The 14,409-nt window shown below is 44.6% G+C and overlaps 1 protein-coding gene across 6 annotated transcripts in view; it reads left to right on the forward strand.

Annotated features, from left to right (window-relative positions):
* The window catches only part of PHACTR1 (phosphatase and actin regulator 1), a 527,020-nt gene that overhangs the window by 277,961 nt on the left and 234,650 nt on the right, over window positions 1-14,409 (forward strand). The window contains exon 1 of one of the 6 annotated variants that reach the window (XM_036868636.1): window positions 1,883-2,424. The exons of 4 other annotated variants lie outside the window; for them this stretch is intronic. In XM_036868636.1, the coding sequence (XP_036724531.1) occupies window positions 2,169-2,424 (256 nt within the window). In that variant the 5' untranslated portion in view covers window positions 1,883-2,168. Of the gene's footprint in view, window positions 1-1,882; window positions 2,425-14,409 lie in introns of those variants that run through there. One more of the 6 variants, XM_036868639.1, reaches the window with a different exon arrangement.

Genomic DNA, 14,409 nt, shown 5'->3' on the forward strand with positions numbered 1-14,409 from the left:
ATAACTCGGCCAGTTAAGATAGAGACACTTGAGCTCTTAGGTCTGGTTTGGTATTCAGCAAGCGAATAAGACTGCTGTGGGCTCCGTTGTTTTAATACGACCCTGCAGGGTTTCTGCAGGTCTGTTGTTCTTATCTGTGGACAGAGAGGTGGGAAAGGCATGCAATTTAAAAAAAACTCATTTAAGAAAAAGATGTATATATATTTTTTCTTTTCAGAAGGTAGTTAAGAGGTGATACAATTTGGGAGAGGGATCTAGGATTTGAAAAAGAGAATAACAAATATTTGCCCAAAACACAATGCAATAAATTCCCTCATACACTTCTCCAGCAGAGCATATGCGTCCTTGGCCACCTCTAAGAGGAGGCTTATAATCAGTCAGGGACCAAGTGATGTGAATGTGACATGAGAAGAAACTGAGATTTATCTGTGGCTGCTTTGGCTGGTAATCCAGGCGAGAAGGGAGGGGTCCCCGAAGGCCCCGCTGGGCACAGGGAGAGACTGGGTTGTGATGTAATTAAAGAGAGCAGAACCCTAATCCTAGGATTCCCTGACATCTCCTTCTAGAGCAGGCCATGGCAGCTGGATGCCTGGTGTTCCTAACTACAGAATGCAAATGAAGCTTGGAATGTGCTGGTTTGGGCAGAATGCTTTGCAGATGAGAAGTAATGTAAATGACCGGGTGGGAGAATTGGGGTGATCAGAAGCATATTATAACACAGTCATTTAATACCCCCAGTGGGTGGTCGACTCTTTTCTCTATGAGGTGAGTTGTAGGTGTAGAATTTGCCCAGTGGGAGGAGAGAGTAGCAACGACCTGCCTTTTGTGGTAGTGGAAGACACAGGGTATTTATGAAATTCACTTTGGAGAAGTTCCTGGAAACAATTGGTGGTGATATCCTTTAACTGACACTGTTTCAGTGGCTCGAAAGCGGACAAGGGCTCACAGGGAATGGGGCATGGAGGGAATAACAGGCGTGGTGTCAAGCACACCTGGCTGTAAACACCTGTTTCCCCACTTAGGCTTTGCATCAAGATCACCTGGGGAGCTTGTTAAAACTACAGATTCCTGGGCCCTGCGCTGACCTACTAAGACAGGATCTCATGCCTTGAGGCCCCCAAAGTCTCTTTTTAAAATAAGCACACAAGGTGATTGTGCTACGAGGCTTCTGTAAGCCTTAGCTCTCCAAAAAGTGATGTAGGATTCACAATACCAGAGTCAGGATTATCGTGTAGATATAGCGTCATTAAAAAAAAAAAAAAAAAACCTCAGGAAACATGCAGATCAAACAAAGGCTAGACAACTTGTAGCTGTTATTATTATTGAGCCATGGGTTTGCCTTAAGACACTGTTCTTTCTTTAGAGCTCTCAATTGATGTCATTTGCCTTGCTAAGCCTTATTCACTGTGCTAAAACAGCGGGGAATCTTCAGCCAAATTAGCTGGGATCCCAAAGTTGCAAGTTGTCGTTCCTGAGGATTGACGAAAGCAGCCTTTTCTGTCCCTTTTCGCTCTAAGTTTTAATGACACTGGTGTGAGGCCCCCCCTTCAGGTCGGGGAATTTCTATTGAACGTGAGAACATCAATTATGTTGTAACAGGTTGTCGGCTCCAGTGAAAGTCAAGGGCTGTGGGTTGGACCCACCCGAGAATGGTAATCTGTTCTGGTCCCAGAGAGGCGCTTGCACCCCGAGGGCTCCCAGCGCAGCTGCCTTCTGTGTGGTGTATCTTGCTTTCATTTGGCAGCGGGAGGCTCGAGGAAAAGGGGGAGGGGAGGCTAGCGTTCTGCCCTTCAGCTCGAAGAGAGCGAAGGTAGCTGCAAACCCGGCAGGCTCAGGTCGCTGGCGCTGAGACGTACGGAGGGTGGGGCTGCCGGTGGAGGAGGCGCGCGTGAGGCCGCGGGAGAGGCGGGAGTGGAGCATCCCAGGTGGGACCGCCGAGCGCCTTCCGGAAACCCTACTCGGGCGTCGGGATCCGGATTGGCTCGGGCAGGGAGGTCGGCGAGGTCAAGCCCCTTTCGGCGCCTTCTCCTGACCCGCCCCGCCGCGGGCGCGCGGCTCTAGAGACGCGGGTGCGGGGCGCGGCAGGGGCATGCTGGCCAGGCGGCGGGGCGCGAGTGGCAGCGCGCGGGGGCCGGAGCAGCGCCCGGCCCGGGACGCCCGGGGGCCGGATGGCGGAGCCCACGCGCGCCGCGGAGCCGAGGAGGTTTGCGCTCCGCTCGCCGCGCTGCAGGGAGGGCGCGGTGCCAGGCGCGAGCTCCCAGAGACCCAAAAAGAAAGCTTTTTATTTGCTGAGTTTGAAGCCCCTGAAGGAGCCCGCCCCCAACGACAGCAACAACAACGTGTCCTTTGTGATCCATTGTCAACTAGGCAAGGAGATCAAACACATTTGCAGCAACTGCAGTCGTGGGGAGGACGCCCGGGACGGTGAGTGCCGGGGCGCGTCGGGGCGGCGGCGAGCGCGGGAGGCGGCCGTGCCGGTCCCCAGTTTGGGGGCGCCGCCGTCGTCTCTGCCCGGAGAACTGCGGGGACATCCGCCCGATAGCCAGGCGTGACGCCCGCCCGTCCGGCACTTTGCAGAGTGCTGCCCGGAGCCAAACCCGGACCGCATCCGTGCACAGACCCTTGATGGAAATGCTCCCCTACAGGCGGGGTTTGAAACAGTTAAAGCGGCAACTCTGGGATTTTTCTCTTGGGGAAGGTGGGGCTTTAGGGGCTTCATCAGGGGCAAGATTATTAGCTTTAAGAAGATGCTTCCGCCAGTTTTCTTAGCTTTCTGGGCTTCTTAGCTGTTCTCCCATCGTTGCGTTAGGATAGGATATAAGCTTTGCTGGGCTGCGTTACAGATGTGGGCTTCGGGTGGATTCACTTTGGAGCGGTGGTTGGGCCTCGGCCACAGCGCCCTGGAGACTAGACTTGTGGAGTTGTTGAATGATGTCCGCTCCGAGTAGAACATGGCCGTGATTTTTGGAGTGCCGCCGCTGGTCCCTCTTGCGCTGATGCCTAAGGGCCAAAATGTGGGAGGTGGCGGAGGGGCGGCAGCAGCGGCTTCCTCCAGGTGTGCCCTGCGAGCCAAAGAGCTCCCTCCGAGAACGATCCGGAGCGGGGCGGGGAAAGGGGGCCGGGCTGCCGGCGGCTCTGAGCAAAAGGAGCCACGGAGGAGGGACAGCGTTGCGCGGACCGGGCAGAAGCCTCTGCAGATGTGGACGCGCCCGTGGGGCGGTGCATTTCCCAGGCAGTTCGAAGCAGCTCATAGAGCAGACTCCGGAGGGCCACTGAAGGTCTCGGAAAAGTTTTAGGCAGCAGGTTTTGCAGGGAAAGCATTAGCTACTGGCCAGCCTGAAGCTCATCGCCTGCCTTGACACTCAACAGCTGCGTGGGCAGGCAGATTTTTCCCATCCACCAGGCCGCTTCGCTTGTTGCCTTTGGAAGACGCGTTATCACTTAGAATTTCTCCGGTTCCTGCTGGCCTCTGAGGTGCAGCGTAATGAAGCGACTGGTTTGGCTAATGTCTTTTCAGAATTAGAGTCCTGCTAGCGTAATTATACTTTTCTTTGATTAAACTGCCTGAGAGGCTGTGCCGGATGGCACTAGGCATCCGAGGGGAAAATCGTGCAGGAGGAAGGAAGGCGCACAAAACACGCTGAGGCAGCTCCTGTTAGGTTTGGGGGAGGATATCTGTTTATGAGAAGCACACACTGACATGCGTTTGGCCCTTTGGTTACTCTATAAGCTGCTGACGCCTAGGGAATATAAATGGATTAATGGGGCGATCTAAAGCCAGACTTTTACCATCTAATGTAATACAGCATGAGATGCAGGCTAAAATATTTATTAAATGAGTCACTCTGATGACTGAATTGCTTCCCAAATGGGCTACTTCCACAACCTTGGGGGTTTATTTAAATTAGGATCTCTGAACGTTGCTACAGTAAGGAAAGGTCTGTGTCTACACTCAAGGATGTGTGTTCATGTGTGTAATTATGAACACCATGCTTCCGCTTCCAACATGCATCATCCCTACCACCTCAAACACTCCAGAATGTCTTAAGGGGCTACTTATGGATGTTCACATATTACCTGATAGGACTAAAGCATTTAATTTCAAAGGATTCTTGTTTAGGGGAGACCTCATGTTGTGGTGCCTAATTTTTGCTGAATTCTACACTTGCTAATCCTGCCTTCCAGTGTGGGGTGTGCTTCATTAGTCACTGAAATAAAATGAGGTCAGGAGCTTAACCCTTCTACTTTTACTGCCAGAGCCCAAAGCAGCACTGCCCACTGTGAAGGGAAAGGAAGTTCAGATAAATTTCACTTTCTGCAGAGATTGACCTTGAATGATGGTTTGTCATGAGTGGATGTTCTGTGAGCTAACTCTCCAGAAGCTGTTTTCAATTTGAGTCGTCTTGTCTGCATGCCAGGAGAGCCAGCTCTTTTAAAGAAAATGTGTAGTAAAGATTGTAGTAATGCTCACAGATTTGGTAGGGCTCCGTAGAGAAGGACATTTCTTGCGGTGGGGTGTACCTGCCTTGTGTCCAGCACCATAAATATGTTAGGTTTCTCCTCAGCACCACTGAGGTCATTTAGTAGCAACCAAGGACAATACTGGTCCAGCTGGAAAGCCCTCACTTGAAATTTTACACAGGGAAAATTTTATAGAGGCATTGCTCACTGAGTCTCATTCTTAATTTCCTCATATATAAAATATATTGAAACATATTTAAAGCGTATTTTAATAACTTTCAGTCTAAAGACGATCTATAACTAAAAGTATTTGGCTGATATAGACTAAATTTTAAAAGAAAGAGTATCCCTGGCTCAGTGAACATATGAAAGTTGAAATGACATTTTGGCACTTGCCATTTTACTTAAGAGTATTTTTTTAAGTTCCGGGTGTCCACTAACTAGTACTAAGGATGCTTTGCTGACCTTATTTTTAAGTAGAAAATTACTTTAAAAAATTGTAGAATACAGTTTACCATTAATGGCCAAAGACAGTTTGTGTTTCCTTCATCTTTGCTGTTTTGGTTCAATACCGAAGCCATTTTCAGATGAGGAAACAAGCTTATGTAGCACTTTGGTGTAAAGGCCACAAACAAGTGAAGGGTAGAAAAAACACTGAAATCCTTCTCTGTTCGTCTTTGAAACTAAGGTGCTTTCCACTGTGCCTCAAGTTGATTATTTTTTTATATGGCACCTATACTGAATGTAGAAAATTAAGTACTGTTTTGTGTGTGTGTGTGTCTGTGTTACATACATGTGCAGTCTTGATAAGCCAGGTTTATTAAGCTATAGAACTAGAAGAAACTACACAATTTCCTAGTACCTTTAATTTTATCTGCCTTACATACTTGATAGAGAGGCTAGCATTGGTAGGAATAGAGGGAGAGAAATTTTTAGCTAAATAGATTAGAAGTTATGAACATTATAAAGCTGCAAGAGGGCTTCCCCGGTGGCGCAGTGGTTAAGAATCCGCCTGCCAATGCAGGGGACACGGGTTTGAGCCCTGGTCCGGGAAGATCCCACATGCCGTGGAGCAACTAAGCCCGTGCACCACAACTACTGAGCCTGCGCTCTAGAGCCCGGGAGCCACAACTACTGAGCCCACATGCCACGACTACTGAAGGCTGGGTGCCTAGAGCCCGTGCTCCACAACAAGAGAAGCCACTGCAATGAGAAGCCCACGCACCGCAACGAAGAGTAGCCCCTGCTTGCCGCAACTAGAGAAAGCCCGCACGCAGCAACGAAGACCCAACGCAGCCAAAAATAAATAAATTAATTTTTTAAAAAAAGCTGCAAGAGACATAGCTAAAGTATCACCTAACTTATATTGGAAGTCAATAGGAGAATATGATTTAATTTACAAATAGTTAAAAATCAACTCTAGGGAGAAATCTATTCTAGAAAACAAGGTATTTCTCTATATAATTTCATATATATTTTCTATTCTTATTTGAATTCCTTTTGAGTCTGTTAGTAGTGAGGAATTATTGTAGGAATTACAATGTCATTACTAATTGTGTATTAAAATGTAATTTCAAGTAATTTTTAATAGAAATGAAACATTTTAAAAACAGTTTTTAGAAATATTTTGAAGCCTCTGTCTTATAGTGGCCTGTGTAAAAACTAATCAGATGATAGATTTAGAAACAAGACATATATATATATTTTTACCATCTTTATTGGAGTATAATTGCTTTACGATGTTGTGTTAGTTTCTGCTGTATAACAAGGTGAATCAGCTATATGTATACATATATCCCCATATCCCCTCCCTCTTGCGCCTCCCTCCCACCCTCCCTATCCCACCCCTCTATGTGGTCACAAAGCACTGAGCTGATCTCCCTGTGCTATGCAGTTGCTTCCCACTAGCTAGCTATTTTACATTTGGTAGTGTATATATGTCCATGCCACTCTCTCACTTCGTCCCAGCTTCCCCTTCCCCCTCCCTGCATCCTCAAGTCCATTCTCTACGTCTGCATCTTTATTCCTGTCCTGCCCCTAGGTTCTTCATGACCATGTTTTTTTTTTTTTTTTTTTTTAGATTCCATATATATGTGTTAGCATACGGTATTTGTTTTTCTCTTTCTGACTTCACTCTGTATGACAGACTCTAGGTCCATCCACCTCACTACAAATAACTCAATTTCATTTCTTTTTAGGGCTGAGTAATATTCCATTGTATATATGTGCCACATCTTCTTTATCCATTCATCTGTCGATGGACACTTAGGTTTCTTCCATGTCCTGGCTATTGTAAATAGTGCTGCAGTGAACATTGTGGTACATGTCTCTTTTTGAATTATGGTTTTCTCAGGGTATATGCCCAGCAGTGGGATTGCTGGGTTGTATGGTAGTACTATTTTTAGTTTTTTAAGGAACCTCCATACCGTTCTCCATAGTGGCTGTATTAATTTACATTCACACCAACAGTGCAAGAGGGTTCCCTTTTCTCCACACCCTCTCCAGCATTTATTGTTTGTATATTTTTTGATGATGGCCATTCTGACTGGTGTGAGGTGATACCTCATTGTGGTTTTGATTTGCATTTCTCTGATGATTAGTGATGTTGAGCATCCTTTCACGTGTTTGTTGGCAATCTGTATCTTCTTTGGAGAAATGTCTGTTTAGGTCTTCTGCCCATTTTTGGATTGGGTTGTTTGTTTTTTTGATATTGAGTTGCATGAGCTGCTTGTATATTTTGGAGATTAATCCTTTGTCAGTTGCTTCGTTTGCAAATATTTTCTCCTGTTCTGAGGTCTGTCTTTTCAGTCTGTCTTTTCGTCTTGATTATAGTTTCCTTTGCTGTGCAAAAGCTTTTAAGTTTGATTAGGTCCCACTTGTTTATTTTTGTTTTTATTTCCATTTCTCTAGGAGGTGGGTCAAAAAGGATCTTGCTGTGATTTATGTCATAGAGTGTTCTGCCTATGTTTTCCTCTGAGTTTTATAGTGTCTGACCTTACATTTAGGTCTTTAATCCATTTTGAGTTTATTCTTGTGTATGGTGTTGAAACAAGACATTGATTGTAGCTGCTACTCAGTGCCTTTTACATGTGATTAATCAATATTTCAAGGTTGTTTTCATTTCACTAAATATGATTTGTATTCTTCAAATATTCATAGACAAGTTCACTAATCCATTAACTCACTAGAGGCATTTCCAAATTTTGTTTTCAGAGTTAGAAATATTTCACACGTTATTCTAGTGGATTCCAGTGTGAACTTTTAGAACAAAAGCAATTTGCTTAATACTTCTCTGTTACTCTGTAGGGTTCATTCCACAAGACAGCTTTTTAGGGAAGAATGCCTTATGAGTTTCTGTGGGTCAAATCCTTCTTTTTGCAGATGAGAAAACTGAGGTGCCTAAAGATTAGGTGAGCAGTCCTCCAAAATTCAGCCACCGTTTGGCGTCAGGGCTACTAACAGAACTGTTCCTTCATGAAGAAGTTTCTAGTGGTGGTCCAGAGGTGGCTCCTGGAACCTCACTGCCTGTTTTCAAATAATGGCTCCTCCACTTGCTAGCTGGGTGACTTTAGGATACCACGATATTATCTACTGCATGGCGTTGTGAGGATTAAATGAGACAATTAGCACGAAGCACTTAGCATGGTGCCTGGCAAGAGAAAGTGCTGGAGAAATATTAGCTGTGATTACTGTCATCTGTATTGTTACCGCCAAGTTCAATTTTGTCCTGGATTTTTCCTCCTGCTATTGTGCGCCCTTTGGTCTCGTCCGTAATTAAACATCCCTGGATTGGGTCCAAGATGAATGCACCAATTCTGCTCTGTATTTAACAGTGAAAACATGTATTTCTAATAAAAGCAAGTAAAAGTGAGATTGGGGAAGAGCCCCTTCAACATTGTGCATGTCAAAAGTATTTTGTTGTGCTGGTTTTAGAATTTTAACAATCATGACCAGTTCATTCTAGATAAAAGGGCTCACGTATATGTCTAAATTTACAATGACTAAGCACTTTTTGGCCAGTCGGGCATTCCAGAAAATAGGCAAGGTGAGATCCAGTTGTTTCTCCGGAAGAGGAAAAGTGAAGAGCTGGATGAAGTATTGTTACTGTTGTACTGTACTGTTCTCCAGAACAATAATTATTGGAGAAATCTATCGACATGGGCCCAATGGACACTGAGAGTAAAAGGGACAGCTAGGGAAGATGTGACCTGAAGCAAGGGGTAGAGGCGGGAAACGGCTTCCATGAAGTCAGGAGAGCTTAGGAAAGGCTCTAACTTGGGCAGGGTGTAAAGGTTGTTTGGAACCCTGGAAAGAAAAGCATGTGCTCGGACAGTGGTGAAGAGAGTGAAGAAGGGCTTAGTGGGGTGTTAGGAAGAGGTGTAAAGAGGGGGGGAGTTCTAATGAAGGTGGGCTCTTAAAATTCTGCTAAAGTTTCCACGTATAATCGTCCCTCAGTATCTTTGGGGGATTGGTTTCAGGCACCCTCTGCAGGTACCAAAATCCAGGGATGCTCACGTCCCTTATATAAAATGGCCAGTGCAGTGAATACAGTCAGCCCTCCGCATCCGTGGGTTTTGCATCTGCGGATACAGAGGGCAGACTGTACTCACACAACTGACCTATTGATTGATTCTCTTACGTTTGCTTATAAAATTAGCAGGTTGTGTGTGCAGGGCCCCCTCAGATACCAAGAGGTACAATAACCAGTTGTTGCCTTTGAAGAATCGACCTTAGAGCAGCAGGAAAGTAAACTGCTAAATTATTGGAGGAAGCCATTAACTGTGTAAGGCAGGAGGGCTTCCCAGAGGAGGTGATATTTGTACTAGGGCCTAATGGAGGAGTTTTCTCAGATAAATAAGGAAGGGCATTTTGGTAAGAAAAAAAAAATGCAAATGTTTTAAATTGCAAAAGAGCATAGCTTGCCCAGAAAAGGGGAGAAGTTCAGCAGTCAGAATTGGTGGAATGTAGGGAAAAATGACATGAGGTAGTCTAGAAACATATGTTGGGGCAATTCTTCATTTTTTTTCTGATGATATATTTCTGCAGCATTTTTATGTGCCAGATTAAGCATTGGGAATATAAAAATCGGTAAGATAGTGTGGTCTTTGTGCTCAAAGACCTTAAATGTAGCACAGGGACATAGGTAGACCGATACATGCACAGAAGTTTTAAAAGTGTTTGAGAGAGGTAGGTGTATGTGTTTTTTTTTTTAAATAAATAAATTTATTTATTTATTTATTTATTTATGGCTGCATTGGGTCTCATTGCTGCGCACAGGCTTTCTCTAGTTGCAGCGAGCGGGGGCTGCTTTTCGTTGTGGTGCGCGGGCTTCTCATTGCGGTGGCTTCTCTTGTTGCAAAGCATGGGCTCTAGGCGTGTGGGCTTCAGTAGTTGTGGCACACGGGCTCAGTAGTTGTGGCTCGCAGGCTCTAGAGTGCAGACCCAGTAGTTGTGGCTCACGGGCTTAGTTGCTCCATGGCATGAGGGATCTTCCCGGGCCAGGGCTTGAACCTGTGTCCCCTGCATTGGCAGGCGGATTCTTAACCACTGCACCACCAGGGAAGCCCGAGGCAGGTGTTTTGGAGGCAGAAAGTAGAGAGTGTCAGGCCCGACTTGGGCAAGAGGGAAATCAGGAAAATCCTGGTACAGTTTATGAAGGAGTTCATATTTCATTCAGTGAGCACTGTAAAAATGTTAATAAACAGAAGTCTCAATTAAGTAGAGTTGGGAGACTGGACAGGGGAGCTCTCATGCCCTGGGAGGATAGCAGAGCCCAACAGGAAAAAGAAAGTCTCCTCTTCTTGCCTGGCAAGGATTCAGCCAATGAAAAGCCAGGGACTCTTTGTTTACTAAGCCCTCCCAACTTCCTTTTCCCTTCTATGAAAGCATCCTCCTTTCCTTGCTGTTTGGGGACCTTCACAGGTTGTAGACTCCCAGTTGCATTTCTCTGCTGATCCTGAATAAATCCTTCTTTTTGCTGGAGAAGTGACTGGCAGTCCGTTTGTTTTAGGTCAGCGACACCGAAGGTAGCACAGGGATTTTTAAGCAGAGGTAGCATGATTAAACTACCTTAAAAAAAACAACAAAACTTATGAAAAATTGTACACATATACGGAAGTATACAGGCGAGGATAATGATCTCTACAGATTCATCAGCCACATTCCCCCACTCCTATATTATATTGGAGCAAATTTGAGTAGGTTTTTGTGATGGTGTTGCTGGCAGAGCTTAAGCAGGGACCAGACAAGAAATGGCCAGGGTCTGACACTCATAGCCAAGAAAGGTCATTTCAAGACCCTAAGCAGTAAGTGTCAAAAGACCAAGATTCTGCTATCCTATTACAGACTCATAAAAAGGCCCAGTAACACTTTCAAGCACCAGCAGTTCAAAATCAATTTGCCTTATTTTCAGCATCACTTTGAACTCATATGTAATTTTGCAAATAATTTCCCCTTCTGCTCTAATATCTTTCTGATTTATAGACATCTATAAATATTCACTCAGTTTAGGAGAAGAAATGTTTAAAATATTTGTAAAATCTATAGCTTAAAATATACCTATATGTCTAAAGGAGATTTAAAAAGATCAATAGATAAAATGTATGCATATAACTGTATTGAGAGGGGAAGGATCAAAACTTGTTTGCTAGCCCCAAATATTCATTTCTGTAGTTTGCTAATTAATCCAAATGGTAAGAACTTTTTGGACGTGAAAAGGTGTTTATAGAGTTTGAAGACATGGCTGAAAGGAGGGGGCATGATGATTTGATTTTTGTGTAGGTTGTAAAGTAGGGGTCCAGTTTAATTTCTTTTGCATGTAGCTGTTCAGTTTTCCATTTATGAAGAGTGTCCTTTCCTCCTTGTATACTCTTGGCTATACTATGACAGATTCTGCTTATACACTAATCAGTTGATGGGATTTGTGTTTCCATTTTTTGGCTATTATGAATAATTCTTCTTTGAGCATTTATGTACAAGTTTTAGTGTAGATGTATGTTTGCATTTCTTTTGGGTATATACCTAGGGGTAGAATTGCTGGGTCATCCGGTAACACCATGTTTAGCCATTTGAGGAGCTGCCAGGTTCTTTTTCAAAGTGGCTGCACCATTGTACGTTCCCAACAGCAATGAAGATAAAGTCCCATTTCTCTACATCTTTCCAATGACTTTCATTATCTGTGTTTTGGATTTTTGTCGCCCTGGAGGATTATTAAGAGAGAGAGTGAGAAGGTTCTGAGTTGATGGTCAAGAAGAGAGTTGATTCAGTCTGTTTAAGAAAACCGATAAGTTTAGAAAACGTAGACACATAACTCTATTTATGTTACACTTTATAATTTGCACATATTATTTCCTTGTAATCATCAGAACAACCTTTTAAGGTTGGAAATACTATTGTGACCGTTTTAGGGAGGAGGGAACAGAGGATCAGTGGTCATGGCTTCCTCCGTGTCACCTGCTGTTGCTGCTGTACCTGGGCCATCCCTCTGGTTCCATCTCTGCAGCCATGGTTGGCTGCTTCTGAGATGTGAACCTCTAAGAAGAGACTACTTGTTTTGGCCAATGAGGTTTCACTTCTTAAAGTGATTAATTAAATATGAAAGTGATTCTTTCAGGAAAATTCAGGTAAAAAGGAACACCAAAAGCAAACTGTCGGTTCGTTAAAAAGCGTAAGAGGAAATTATATGTTGGAGAGTGCGTTTGGTTAGAATTGGGAAACCTCAGGGGCCGCTGATACCCTCTACCTGCTCTCAAGTCACCTCTGTCCTGAGTTTCTTCCACCTGTGAGATCATTATTTCTCTTCCCTGAAGATGTTGCGATGCCTAAAACCCATCTAGATCAGGGGTTGGTAAGCAGTGGTCCCTGAGCCCTCCCTCTGTTTTTGTAGTGGCGAATGTTTTTTTTTTCTTTACAATTACAAACGGCTGACAGAAATCGAAAGAAGAAGAATATTTCATGACACAAGACACTCATACGAAATTCAGATGTCAGTGTCCATAAATAAACTTTTGTTGGAGCACAGCCATGCGTAATCGTTTGCGTACAGCCTATGGTGGCTTTTGCACCGCAGCTGCAGAGTTGAGGAGCTGCAGCAAAGACCCGCACACCCTCCAATATTTAGTTCCTGGCTTTTTCAGAAAAATTTTGCTGACCCCTGATACATCACAGTTCCTATAATTAGGAGATACCGATACTGACCATTTTAACACCACATCTAATCTTAGGATTGAAAGGGACTCAATCACATGTCAGTGTCATTCACCAGAACTGCAGTTTTAGTCCTTTTCAAAGGCTAAATGATGTCCTAGTGTACGCAGAGGGACAGATTTAAAATGCAAATCAAGCTAAAAAGAAACAACTCCTCCGAATTGGGCTTGTGGAGTATCTTTCCTTTCCCCACTCCTACTCTGACCTTTATGTGGGTTTCAGGCTGGCCCATGTGACAAAAGGGGATGGATTTCTAATCCCCACCTAAGAGCTAACCGTCCTGACTCTGCTTTTGTTTCGGTGTGAACTTTAGAACAATCGCCTCTGCTATTTTGCCAGATGGAGATTTGCCTCCATAGTAATTATTTTGCAACCCACAAAGGTAATTATAAAATCAAATAATTAGCTTCTAAACAAGCTGTAACCCCAGCAGTGACTCTTGGGAGGGGAACAAAGTTCCTGTTCTTTAATTTTCATTTTTAGGACTGTCAGCTTCTGCTTCCCTTGCCCCCTTACCTCAGTTCTTGAGTTATTTCAAGTTCAGTAGCAGCCTTCAATGAAGCATTAGCTGCTTTTGAGGCAACCGTCTTAAACAGTAGTACTGCTCCAAGGTTATGAGCGGAAAGACAGAGAAGCAAGCGAGGAAAAGGAAAAGCAAAGCCTGATTTAATTCTTCCAGTAATAGGAAATCAACTTTAAAAAAGGAACAACAGCCTACCAGACTCCATGCCTGGCTGGTTGGAATTATTGGGAGCTGCATGGTAGTGAGGCCTCAAGATTCTGAAGGTGTTTTCAGGAAGAGTTGGCACCACGATTTCCTGGCACAAAGTGAGGAATGCAATCTGCCACACAGTTAGCGACCGTCCATCACTGACAGACTGGGCACATACCAGAATCTGCCTATTTCTTGAGAGACTTAGAGTCTGTTTATGGGCAAATGTTTGTCTAACACGTGGCAGCAGATACTGTAGATAATGTTTACATGTTTGGAAACTTACTTGTCTGATGAACTGGGCTACTCCACGTGATGGAAGTGTATCCAGAAGCAGATCTTGGCTACGGGCACCATGATGGATTTGCTACATATTCAAGAAACGCCCCTTCCAAGGACTTCCCTGGTGGCGCAGTGGTTAGAAATCTGCCTGCCGGTGCAGGGGACACAAGTTCGAGCCCTGGTCCGCGAAGATCCCACATGCCGCGGAGCAACTAAGCCCATGTGCCATAATCACCGCAACGAGAAGCCGCCGCTCGCCACAACTAGAGGAAGCCTGTGCGCAGTAACGAAGACCCACCGCAGCCCAAAATAAATAAAATTAAAAAAAAAAAAAAAAGAATCGCCCCTCCAAATATCAGTAACTCACTGATTGATGGGTCCCTTCCCCAGCTCACTAAAAACGCCAAACAAGCCACCGACAGGAGCTTATCATTCCCCAAATGAACATGCAGTGAACCTTTTTGCTTGCCCAAAGCCCTAATGTTTTCATAGCCGGAATGAATAGTATGCTGCAGTTTCCAGCTAGCCGTGATATGAATTTTTCATGCACTATTAAGCAGGCTGTGGTCAGAACGCCACCACCCAAAGTAAAACTGAAGACAAAGGAACAGATTTTAATATTTGCAGCTGAAAGAGCCCTTTGCAGTGGAAGTAGAAATGATGCGCTATTGGACCCCTCCCATCCTTGCCCCGGTCTTTGAGGTGGCATCAGGAACGTACATGCAGATTTCTTGTGGTAAGACAATGGA

This window comes from Balaenoptera musculus, chromosome 11 (genome assembly GCF_009873245.2).
Source record: "Balaenoptera musculus isolate JJ_BM4_2016_0621 chromosome 11, mBalMus1.pri.v3, whole genome shotgun sequence".
NCBI classification, from domain to species: Eukaryota; Metazoa; Chordata; class Mammalia; order Artiodactyla; family Balaenopteridae; genus Balaenoptera; species Balaenoptera musculus.